This window comes from Camellia sinensis, chromosome 10, assembly GCF_055761805.1.
Source record: "Camellia sinensis isolate YWXY chromosome 10, ASM5576180v1, whole genome shotgun sequence".
NCBI classification, from domain to species: domain Eukaryota; kingdom Viridiplantae; phylum Streptophyta; class Magnoliopsida; order Ericales; family Theaceae; genus Camellia; species Camellia sinensis.
Genome location: NC_138970.1, coordinates 48,063,687 through 48,076,199, shown reverse-complemented (window position 1 = coordinate 48,076,199; position 12,513 = coordinate 48,063,687). Strand labels below are relative to the sequence as shown.

The 12,513-nt window shown below is 36.0% G+C and overlaps 1 protein-coding gene and 1 long non-coding RNA gene across 5 annotated transcripts; one reads left to right on the top strand and one right to left on the bottom strand.

Moving 5' to 3' along the window:
* Positions 1–2,032: 2,032 nt before the first annotated feature.
* Positions 2,033–7,477, bottom strand: LOC114267511 (protein NRT1/ PTR FAMILY 5.5). 3 transcript variants are annotated; one of them, XM_082891333.1, is made up of 6 exons: positions 7,361–7,477; positions 7,184–7,269; positions 6,921–6,974; positions 5,223–5,437; positions 3,689–4,222; positions 2,144–3,147 (listed from the first exon to the last, which is right to left on the bottom strand). In XM_082891333.1, the coding sequence occupies exons 3-5, from the start codon at positions 6,943–6,945 to the stop codon at positions 3,914–3,916; spliced, it is 549 nt and encodes a 182-aa protein (XP_082747459.1). In that variant the 5' UTR covers positions 6,946–6,974; positions 7,184–7,269; positions 7,361–7,477; the 3' UTR covers positions 2,144–3,147; positions 3,689–3,913. The 3 variants fall into 3 exon arrangements, 2 of the variants coding, with proteins under 2 accessions (XP_082747459.1, XP_082747458.1); XM_082891332.1 differs by lacking the exon at positions 7,361–7,477 and having other exon boundaries at positions 7,184–7,354; XR_014341988.1 differs by lacking the exons at positions 3,689–4,222; positions 7,361–7,477 and having other exon boundaries at positions 2,033–3,147; positions 7,184–7,354.
* A 321-nt stretch (positions 7,478–7,798) lies between these two features.
* Positions 7,799–11,414, top strand: LOC114292588 (uncharacterized). 2 transcript variants are annotated; one of them, XR_014343241.1, is made up of 5 exons: positions 7,799–8,112; positions 8,210–8,290; positions 9,503–9,596; positions 10,609–10,763; positions 10,863–11,414. It is a non-coding gene; the product is annotated as an uncharacterized LOC114292588 (long non-coding RNA). The 2 variants fall into 2 exon arrangements; XR_014343240.1 differs by having other exon boundaries at positions 7,799–8,290.
* Positions 11,415–12,513: the final 1,099 nt, after the last annotated feature.

The window sequence follows — 12,513 nt, the reverse complement described above, 5'->3', positions numbered from 1 at the left end:
TCACCACCCACCTGCCACCACCATCCACCACCAGCCACCCACCACCACCAGCCACTTGTCACCGACCCGCCACCACTAACCACTACCCACCACCCACCACCACCCACCACTCACTCTCCACCCACCTGCCATTACCACCACCACCACCACCCCTCCGCTACCACCTACTACCCGCCATCGTCACCCACCTCCCCACTACCACCACCACCACCACTACTACCACCACCATCATCACCCACCACCCACCTGCCACCACCACCCACCACCACCACTACCACCACCCATTCGCTACCATCTACCACCCGTCACCGTCACTCACCCATCCACCACCACCACCACTCGCCATCTACCCGCTACCACCCACCATCCGCCATCCGCCACCCACCTGCCACCACCACCACCACCACCCACTTGCTACCACTCACCACCGCCACCCACCCACCTACCCACCCACCAACCACCACCACCACCTGTCATCTGCCATCCACCTGCCACCACCACCCACTCGCTACCACCCACCACCCGCCACCGTCACCTACCTACCTACCATTACCACCCACTACCCACCCGTCACCACCCACCACCCACCACCACCCGTCATCCGCCACCCACCTGCCACCACTACCACCCACCACCCACTCGCTACCACCCACCACCCGCCACCGTCACCCACCCACCCGCCACCACCACCCGCCATCCGCCACCCACCACCACCCACTCGCTACCACCCGCCACCCGCCACCACTAGCTACCCACCACCCACCGTCACCACTTGTCACCACCGTCTTCCGCCGCCACTTGTCATCACTTGCCATTTCTTACTCTTTTTTATATTTTTAAATTTTTTTAAACATTTTGTTAATTATCAAACGCGTTTATAGTTTATGTTTTTCTAAAAATAAACAAAAACCAGTTTATAAAATTTTTGTAAATATAAACTGAAAACGTAAACGTTACCAAACACACCCTAAGGTTTCAAGAATAATGAGTTAGAGTTAAAATTATATATAATAAGAGTTTACAAACTTAGGTTATAAACATGATAATGTTAATTAATTAAGGTTAATAATTTATTATACTTATTAATATCATTAGATTATTAGATTATATATATATATATATATATTATAAATACAATATATGTTGAAGCGGTCGGTTTCGGTTTAGATCGGTGCACAAGGTACTTAAACCGATACCGAACCGAAAACCGAAAAAATTCAAATTTTAAAACCGCACAGACCGATTCTTATTAAAAAACAGACCAAATATAGTCGGTTTGGTCCGGTTCAATCGGTTTGGTCGGTTTTTTCGATTTTTCTTACATCCCTAGAGCCGAGTAAATAAAAGGATAATCAGTGAAAAGTGGACCTGGCCCCGAGGCCCAGGAAACGAGTATAAATAAAGGAACAACAGACTAAGAAAGGTATGGGAGAATTGTTGTGCTTAATTTAGAATATAAGTAATCTTGAGTGTTGAGACTGACTTGTCTGTCGGAGTGCTAATTCCGGCACCCCCCACCGGAGTGTTTATTCCTTTTCAGGTGACTATCAGTGGATCATGAGCGTCCCCTAGGATCAGAAGAGTATTTCTAAACCACTTCTCCACATGCAGAAATTCTGTCCAACAGTGATCAAGCTATCTGATCAACAAGCATCTGTGGTCCGATTGAGCTGAAATTTGGTAGGCGAGTTCACAACTCAAGACTCTAAATTCTGGACAGTGGAGATCAGATTTGGAGTATTCTATTGCTGGTTTTTGGCCCATGAACAGTACCCGTTTTGGTGAGATCTTTCCTAAACTTTGTATTTTGATCTTTGGTTACTAAGAAAGCTTAGTTGTAAGTTGTTCTTGATTGTTTGCCTCTAGTTATATTTAGAGAGAACTCTTATATACCCATTATTTGTTGATAGTGGAGATATTTGGTGGACTACGATCCCGTGATTTTTCTTTTCCACATCGGGAAGGTTTTCCACGTTAAAAAATTATTGTTGCCTTGTGTGATTGTTGGATCATCATTTTCAGATTATTTTCAGAATATATTGTGTTCTATTAAATTGTTTCCTAATAGGTTCACACAGAGAGGGAGAATAAACTACTTCCGTTATTTTTGTGTCGGATTTGGATATTTCGAATTGGCCCTTTGTTTTGTTTTCTCCCAACACTTCTTACATAGATTTTGAGACCCACTTTATGCCAGAGGGTTGTCTCTGAATCTTTGATCTATTTGTGTAAAAAAAGCCACTAAATTGGCAAAAAAAAAAAAAACTAACAGCAGCAGCAACCCTACTTATTATCATCATACGGCGTCACAGCTCCTCCAACTTCAGGCGCTTCCTCGCCATCATTGTCTGCACATCCCCTGTACGAAAACCATGTTGCTACCAAAACATACATCACAAGATTCACAGCACTCAACACTGCCAGTGTCCAGTAGTACTTGTCTAATCGACTCATATTCAATGTATCCTTTAACCAACTTGGCTTCACCTTTCCCACCACAGATACAAAAACGACATTACCAATCATTCCCAATCCAATCACTCCTCTAGTGAATAACACGAAATAGTCCCTCATCGATGGCGGACCCTGATCTTTGAAAAAACTCATAATCCCATTCTCAGCAACCCCATCAAGCGCCCCAAGGAGTAAAAACTGTGGAAGCAACCAAAACATGCTCATTGGGATTCTCTCATCAGGCTTGTCATGTAAACCGTGTTTTCTAATCACACTTAGCCTTCGCGTTTCCACACTTGCTGCAATAATGCAAGTTAGGATCGCAAATGTCATTGATGCTGCAATGCCAATTGGGGGAGCATAGTGCTTGAGTCCTGCTTCACGGAGGTATTTTGTTAAAGTGAAGTATAATTTGGCGAATTGAGATTTTGAAAAGTCGTAGAACATTAGGAGGATTGGGAGAGGGAGGTTTAAACGTCCAAGCTTGCGGTTCATGTGTTTTGCTTGCTCAAGAAAGAAGGTGTTTCCTATGGAAGTTATGATACCGCAGGCGATGAAAGTTAGCCACGTTGGGATTATTCGAATCCGATTTTGGTTTCTTCAACTTCTGTGACTCTACAGAGTCTCCATCTGGTTTTCTCTTGTTCTTCTCGAGTTTTGTTTGCCAATATGATCGCTGCCTTGTCTAAGCACCTGGTCCAAATCATGAAGACAATTCATCAAGAATTTAGTGCCTTTCCAATAAAAAAAATAAGTCAGTATACAAATTTGATGAATTAGCAGTTTTGAAGTTGGTGTTCTTTTCTGAAGTTCAAGGACAAAAGATTAAGATAGAAAAGGAAAGGGGTAATTTACACTTTGCCCTTTATGTTTGACCATTTTTTTTATTTTGTTTTTTCATGTTTCAATTTTTTTTCAATTTACTCTAAAAGTTAATTTATATTCAACATTAAACAGAAAATGACACATTAACAATCATGCGCCATAAAAATATTTGTTATATATAACTCTCATCTCTTTCTCAAACACAAACTCTAATATAATAATATATTTTATGTCATTTGACAGTTATTGTATCATTTTTTTAAATCTAATTTTGAATAAAATTTAACTTTAAGAGTAAATTGAGAAAAAAAGTGGAGAAAAAAATTTCAAGAGCCAAAATTAAAAAAAGAAGAAATAACTAAACAAAAAGGGGTATAGTGTAATTTAGCCAAAGGAAAAGTCTCAAAACCTGAGGCTACCAGGGTGAGGCATCAACTTAGCATCAGTGCTATTTTTCTTACAAAGCTCATTTCCATCACTAGGAAGTGGTTGACACATCTTGCAAACAGAGGCTACAAAAACTCTGAACACAGTTGTTAATGGACTCCCCTGTGGCTTATCATACTTATATGAACAGGACCCACTCAAGAACAATAGTGTTGCAACCATACTACACATTGCTGGAATTCCAAACCTAACAGACCATTGCTTTATATATGGAAGTGCAATGCCTCCAATTATGGGCACGAGGATGATGCCGAAGATGCCCACAATTTGCCATAGAAGTTTTCGTCCCGTGTCTGTCATTGCTAGCTGTTGTTTGTGCTGTGAAAAATGGTGGTAGAGAGACCGTGTGGCCGGAGATTCCCACGGCTATGAGAGATAAGGCAGTGTAGAAGAGGGCTTTTTGTGTGTGACCTATGCATTCTGGTTTGTAAGCACTGCAAGTGTCTGTGGATTTAGAGAGGACTGGTGGTGTTGACATGGATAGAAAGCCCAACCCCTGCACTCAATCATGTTATTATAATTATTTTGCATAAAATCTACCTATAAAATCATGTGTTCTATATAGCTTTGGCACAATTTAAGTTGTTTCACTTACGGTTGTATGTAGCTATTTATTTTTTCTCAAAAGTTTATGCTTGGTAACTGTTGGTTTTCTAATTATTATTGAACTTTAACTGTCCAAATTGATGTAATACTTGTCATATTTGTGTCAATTTTTTTGTTTGAAATTTCTAATTTAGGTGAAATTGTTTCAATTAGAGAACATTTAAATCGTTAAACCAAATAATTATAAAATTCACTTATGGTTCTTGAAATATGCATTTGTGTCACTTTGGTTCATAAAAATTCAAATTCTCAATATTTGTCTTCTTCATCAGTGTTTGGGGATCAAAGTAACAAATTTAAAATTTTTGGGGACCAAAGTGACACGAAATTCATATTTTAGGGGCTATATATGAATTTGATTATAACTACCTATACAATTTTGACAGTCCATTTGAAATTTAACCAATTTCACTCAAACTAAATTTTTTAAGAATGAAGTTGATAAAATTAAAACTTGGATGACCAAAGTGAAACAAAACATATACTTTACCAACTACATATGTATTTTATCCTGTTACTTTATATATATATATATATATATATATATTATCTGAAAAGAATTGTTGCAAGTTTCATAACAACCAAATCTTGAAGCTATCCAAACAATTCTGAGCATTAGCTGCTGCACAAAATTAATCCAGTATGGAATTGGCCTTAATGTAGTCCATGCTATTGTCTTATAGGTTTGATGGTTGGCGTTTGAGATTAAAAATTTCTCAGTTATAATGAAAATTAAAAATCTATTATATCTACCAGCTTAATAAAGCCTTAGGTGGTGTGACAATCACAAGAGCTAAAAAGAGCAGTCGCAAATAATTTCAACTCAAAAGCAACATCAAACTCAGAAACAAGCCAAAAAAACAGAGAAATTTCACAGAGATATTACTCACAATACAATAGGCGATGCTGGAGAACAGCAGCATTGCATAGTGTCCGATGAACATATCGACAAGGAAGGCAAAGCCTAGCGGCATTATGGAAGCTATGCCTCCCCAAATGTTTATAATTCCAGTAGCGTGCGTCAAAGTGATCTTCCAAACATTCGTTAAGTAAGTCATCATCACCCACATCGCGTACCCAGCCAATATGTCAGCCCATATCAACACTATCATTGTTTTAAATAAGAGGATAACCGCAAAATTATATTAAGTATAAGAAAAATGATATACATAAATGGATTTTTTACTTGATTACCTGATAGTATATGCGCTTTGTTGCACTGTAGTGACCAAATTTTATTTATTTATTATTTTTTATATCAATTTGTTAGTCATGAAGCTATAAAATGTGAATTTAAATGGTTTCTAGTATCCATATGGTCTAAATTGATTAAAAGGAGATGGGGCATTTTTTGAATATTACCCCCTTTTTTTTTAATTATTATTATTATTATTTTTTTTTTAAAGATTGGGGAGAAAAATGCAATAATGTGTATACTTTGAGGAGAAAATGCAATAAAGTGCATATTTTGGGGGTGCAAATGCATAATTTGTGGACTATGTGTGCATATATATATATATATTGTGAACAGAGGACTATGTTTTGAAAATACCCAACTCGCATTAATCAATTTTGACTGTGTGAGCTTTTGGACTATTTAAAATCGCATTTTATAATTTGCAAATTAAATAGATAAAATTTAAAAATTAAAGATTAAAGTGTGATAAAATGCATAATTTCGGAACTAACGTAATTAGTCCTAATAATAATAAATAACATGTACATGCTATTTTTATAGAGGCAAATGATATACAATACTACTTTTCTAGACCCACTTTCTAAATTAGAGAAGATGTAAGAAACAAAGTTGTCTTACATAATTTAATTGAGATCAATGCTACATCCATATAAATTCTTACTAATAATTTTACTAAAAATATACATGTCCAAGCATCATTAGATGCCTAAATGTCACTGATTTTTTGATAACCAATCACATTTGACCTATTGTATTTTTGGTAAGATTGTTACGTGTATACTTCGCTCTAAACACACCTCTAATAAGGTGAAAAAAAAAAAAAAACAGACACAGACAGTGGCAGCGGGTGGGACTCATTGCCACATCACTAGTGGCACCTCTAATTAGAGGTCCCAAGCATTTTTGTTTTTGGACTAGAATACCTTCGTATAGATTATTGATTTGAACAAAATACAATTCAATGTAATTCTCTAAAATTAATGATAAACTTTATAAATATTAATAAAACATTATTATAAATTTTTCCATACATGTGAATTTTTTTGTTGAAAAATCCACCGGACTGTAAATTCCCACCCTTTTTTTTCAGCGCTAAATGCCAAACAGTTGTAATTAACAAAGACTCGTCTACCCAATCTTTATTAAAAAAAAAAAAAAATGAAAGAAAGAAAAAGAGTTATGTGTGCCAATTGGTTGGGGTTTTGAAGTTTAGACGTTTTCATTAAAGGCTGTTTGGGTAGCTGGAAAATGAGGGAAAATTATAGTCAAGACTCGGATGGAAGACGGTCTACACATATGAAAATTATATGAGCTTAATCTTTAAACAAAGCTAACAACAATTGATAATACTTTGGATATAGAACTAGAAGTCAAAGACCAGGTCAATTACCTGTAATCCTCACAAAGGTTGCCATTTATGCGTTGTCTTTTCCACTCTCACTTTCTGCAAAAGCAGGTTTAGAAGAAGAATAAGAACAGTTCAAGGGAAGCCCAAAAGTAGAATTTCAAAAGAACTAGTGTGCAATTTGAAGAACAGAGTAAATTGAGTTAAACAGAGCTTTTCAAGTGCATATGCAGAGTCAAGAACTAGAAAGAATTCTGAGAGTAATCTTGTTTAAATTCAGTAACTAATCAATAGTAATACAATCTTACCTCCACAAATAGCCAAGCACACTAATTTGAGGTAGAGAGAACTTTTTGCTCCTCAGTCCGTGTACTCGTATGTGTGAGATAGGAGACTGCATGGACAGAGATTGAAGTAAAACTTTGGATGCGCTTGTTACCCCTCCCCCCAAAAAAAAATAAAAATGAAAAAATTGTGAATATTACTGCATATAGTATATAGTTGAACGACAATTTTCTGAGCAGCCAGCCAACTTCAAAGAAAACTTATCTCCTCTTCCAAGTGATTTCAAAGAAACCTCGCCATAAGCTGCGTTTACTTTCTTTCTTATTAGTCTTTTGTTTGTTTGTTTATATGCAAATAGTATAATGAAAGACCATTGACTTCATTTGGTCCATACGTTTCACAAGAAGCAACTCTTTTTCATCGTTTGAATTTTTTTTTTTTGTGCAGTCCATTTCTTGTGGGTCAATCATAAGTTTTATTTTGATAATCGATTTGGTTAGTAGTTACATATTTATCAAAATTTTCTTAAAAATTATGAACGGGATGTTTTCAAAATTATACTCGTCTTCCATTACTTTGCAAACAAATATGATGAAATCATATTGCTATTATTAAAGGATTAATTTAATTGTCACTACAGGAAAAAAGGGTTTAGGCGGCGTTTTTTTAACGACGCATTTTAAAACGTCACTTTTTTAATATTTAACGACGTTTATAAAACGTCACCTATTTATTTAACAAAACGACGCCGTTTTATAATATGAAAAACGCCTTCAAATGTGTTGTGCCTCACGCGCTTGGTGTCCCCCTCTTTTCAAACCCTAATTTTGAATCTAAGACTCAGCTAAGACCCAAATCTGGAGCGCTCTCTCTCTCTCTAATAAATCTCAGAGCGATTTCGAAGCTCCACCGCTTGTTCATTCTTAGAGCGAGGTAGCGAGAACCAACGAAGGTGAGCTCCACTGTCTCTCTTTCTCTCTATCTCTCTCAACCCTCTCTAAACCCTTATCAGAGCGATTCAGAGATTCATCTCAATGATTTCATCACAGAGATTCAGAGCGATTTCATCTCAGTGATTTCATTGCAGAGATTCAGATCGGTCTCCACCATCTGCACCATCGTCTACTAAGGTGAGCTCCACTGTCTCTCTCTCTCTCTGAAGCTCCTCCTTCCCGTCTCTCTCTCTCTCTCTCTCTCTCTCTCTCTCTCACTCTCTCAGTGATTGATGAGTTGTATGTGCTCTGTTTCAGTAATTGTTTTTCACCAATGAGTTGTATATGATCTGTTTCATTGCCTTATCTTTGTTTGGTTGCTGAGAAAACTGGGAAAAAAATATTAAAGAATATAAATCTGGATTGTTTTCTTTTTTCATGCGCTTGATTTTGCTGTTATTTCAGTTCTAGCATTCATTCATTTGAGATTCAAGTTATTCTGAAATCACATAATTACTGTCCTGTCTTCTAACATTTGATAGAAGGAACCTAGGAGATCTTACAAGCTATTGATCATGTTAGTACTTGCAACTATTCTGAAAAAGAAATTGATAAATGTGATATTTTAGAGTTATCATCCATTCAATTTGGTTAGTATATGACACATTTTCTTGGCCAAAACTAGTGGTCTTTATTACATGTATAATATGCCGATCCACTTGAAAGGGCTTTCCTTGATTAACATTTTTAGTAGAGTTTTGATTATTATTATTCCATTTTCTTTATAGTTGCCATTGAAAAAATTAGCAGAAACATCATTGAAATGAAAATAAGAATATTACAAAATTGGAATGTGAAACAGAAGGAAATATTTCAAAAAATAGAACATTATTTGAGAGAACCAAAACTTCTTGTGTGCCTTATGCGGGTTATATATTGTTAATTGATTTAGAAAATGCTTAATGATCTCATACTTCAGCAAAAGTGTACTAAAGAAGCCTAACGACATGTAAAAAGGAGAAAAATAGTGAATTGATAGCTCCAGTTGGTCATTCATCTTTTTCTGCTGCCCGTATAAGGGGGAAGATGAAGGATACAGCTTTTTCTTCCTGCATTTCATCATAATACAATAAATTGATTCTTTATGCGTCATATGCTCACTTTTGGAGACTTGATCAACACCATTCAAAATTTTATTTCATCATGTAAACTTGTTAGTAACTCACACGAGGCTGTTATTGGTGGTTTGAATGTCATGTGCATTTGAAGTCTTATCTCTTTGTATGGAAATCTATGTGGGACATCATTATAATCTTCGTCATGTAGGTTATTAAGCAATTGATGTTTTGTATCAAGAATCTTAGTCTGTAATGATTCAATGAATGCCTATTTTTTTCTTCTTGCATCCAGAATGCTTGGTTATGAGGGGATGGAAGTAATTAATCCTGAGGGAGGCAAAGATGATGCTGAAGAGGAAGCTCAGAGAGGAAGATGGAAGCAGGAGGTGAGTTGTGTGTTATTCTCTTTCTCTCAAGATGTGAAGCTTTTTTACTGAAAGTATTTTTACATTATCAAAATTTTAGATAGAACGTATATATATATAAAAAGCCTTGTGAAGATTAAATATTGGCCCGCAAGTAAGCTGGTCTGTATATTTGTCTTAAATGTAGAATTGCTTGTTGCTTTATAACATCACCACAACATGAGTTTACAGTCCTGACAAACAAGTCTTGTTCTGGAAAAATTACTTCAACCTATATCAACTATAATGGCATATATATAATCCTCTGTATCTGGGATCGCAGGTATCCCAGTTTGGTAATTTACTGTACTGTTTTGTCAGTGTGTAGTGGAATAATTGCAAGTTCAATTTTTTTGTCAGTATGAGGATTTGCCTTGTTAGATATCTAGTCTCATATTTGCAATTAGAGAGGAGGCAATGGTCTCCATAAGAACTTTCTCTTTCTTTTGATTACTTGTGTATATCTTAGGTTGCCATGCTATTGAAAGTCACCTACATTCAAATTTCTTTATTTTATGCATGCTGAAATCATTATTTTCTCGAAGGAAAAGGATAGTTATTGGAAGATGATGCACAAGTATATAGGGTCGGATGTGACATCGATGGTGACACTTCCAGTCCTTATATTTGAGCCAATGACAATGATACAAATTTATTAAAATATGATGTTAGGTTTCTCACGATTTTGGCTCCCAAATAGCCAAGAATCTAGCAGCCAACAAGTTTTGGCTGATTTGAAATTATTTTATTATTATTTTTTAAATCATGGAGTTTTTTTGCTTGTTGAAACAAAAAGAACATGAATTGTAGGAGTTAAGAGTTAAAATTTAATTTACTATTTTCCTAGGAATTTCCAGTAATCGCATGGAGGATCAGGTTTTGAGAGTTTAAGTTTGTCAGATTAGTTAGTAAGGGGTGGAACATGCAGTATGATTTTTTTTATGCTTGCTCATTATTGGGCTGCTTTACACTGCTTTAATCACAGTTGCAACAGGTACTCAAATTGTAGAAGAGGAGGAGTTGTAGAAGATCGCCAATCCCACTTCCTTTAGACACTCTTGGATGGCCTTTTCTCGGCGAAACCATCTCCTTCATCTCCTGTGCTTACTCAGACCACCCTGGGACCTTCATGGACCGACGTCGTCACATGTATGTCTATGTTTGATAGAGTTTATCTGAGTTCTTTATTTTTTATTTTAAGAATCTATTTTAGATTGTTTAGACTTTTACTAATAGTCAAGAGTATAGATGAGGCTGCTACCATATTGTTGCCGCAGACCCCTGACAAGATGAGGGAGTTAGTCGAGCTCACGTTTTACAAGCCACCCAAGATCCTGCCTTCATGCGTCCTCACCGATTTCATTCGAGTAAGGTCTTCAAAACTTTATGCTCCTCATACGCAGACTCATACTGCCTAATTCACTTGTTGGAAACTAGGATTGTATGATTTTGTTGCCTTGTCGAGTCTATAATTAGTGTTAGGTGGGGTCATATATCTTAAGTTGGAAAATGCTGCAATCATTTGCTGCTCTTTTTACAGAGCCTAACATGGAAATTTGTGGATGACAAGAATTGTAAGTTCGTAATGTACGTCTGATTATGCCATCATCTATTGAATGTAAAAGTTCATTGTCCAACATTAAGAAAAAGAACTTTTAAGCTATCTGAGTTATGCTGCTGATTTTGAATCAATTTCTGCTTTTGTTTTAGTGGCTTGAAACTTATTTTGCTAGTTTTTTCTTTTGTTCATGCGATGACAGATGGCTTGTTAAGCTTTTTGTAGCAAGTGGGACATCTTGGTACCCAACATATTTGGAGACTTTTCGTATGATGTTTCAGAATTATAGTTCAGCCTGTCACTCTACTCAGTTTCATGCTGGTGCATACTGTAATAAGTTGATTGTCAAAATCTTAGCTGATCTAGTTATTTATCGATATCTAATTTGGCTTGGAAGTGTGCCACCAAGTTGTGTGTTATTTTTCTGAATCAGGAGGCGGAGCGGATGCTAATGGTGGGAGACTGGGGATGCACACAAGTGGGATTCAAGAAGTACAAGAGGAGTATTAATGAAGAGAACTGAAGAGGGATTTAATGATTTGATCTGCTTAATATAAGGTATGGATATCAAATAGTTCCACCCGGAGTAGAAAAATAATTGCTAAGGATATGTTTTCTCATTCTAAAATCTCTCACATTTGTTTTGTATCAGTAATATAGACCATTTGTGATGAATAAATATTAGATAATGAAGTTTAGTTATTTGTTGTTTCTACTCATCCATGTAGATCAAAGATTTATGGTATGCTCATATATCTATAATATATATAAAGTGAACAAGTCACTTGGCGTCCAAGCCGCCTTCTTATACCAGGTGTCCCTTATTTCTCTAAGAGAATATAAAAAATTAAATATTGAGGCCGTGAAAAGGACTTGAACCTAAGATCATTAGTTTGGTAAGCAACACTTCTATACTCTATATATATATACACTAGTGGTAATGTACGTGGATTTTTGTTGTTGTCATTTATGAAATATTAAAAAATAAAAAGGAAAAGAAAATTAAGGAGACCTAAAATAAGGAAATAGAAAGAAAAAAAAAATCTTTCCATCTAAATCCATAATTGGTGTTCATCTTATTAGTTCTATAATATCATGTAAATTTTGTAATAAATCCTCGAATGATGTTTTTAGTTTACATGCAAAAAAGCATTCAGATCCTAAGTTTGTGTTTGTCTCATTAGTATGTGAAATTAATTTTGAACACCTTTTCAAGCATCAAAGAATATGAAGAATATAATTAGATCAATTTGAAAAGAGTAGCTAGTCTAAAATTGTCATTCAGACCAATTAGAAAATTGAGAGTCAGCACAAATTTCACTGACAATACCTTGATTTACT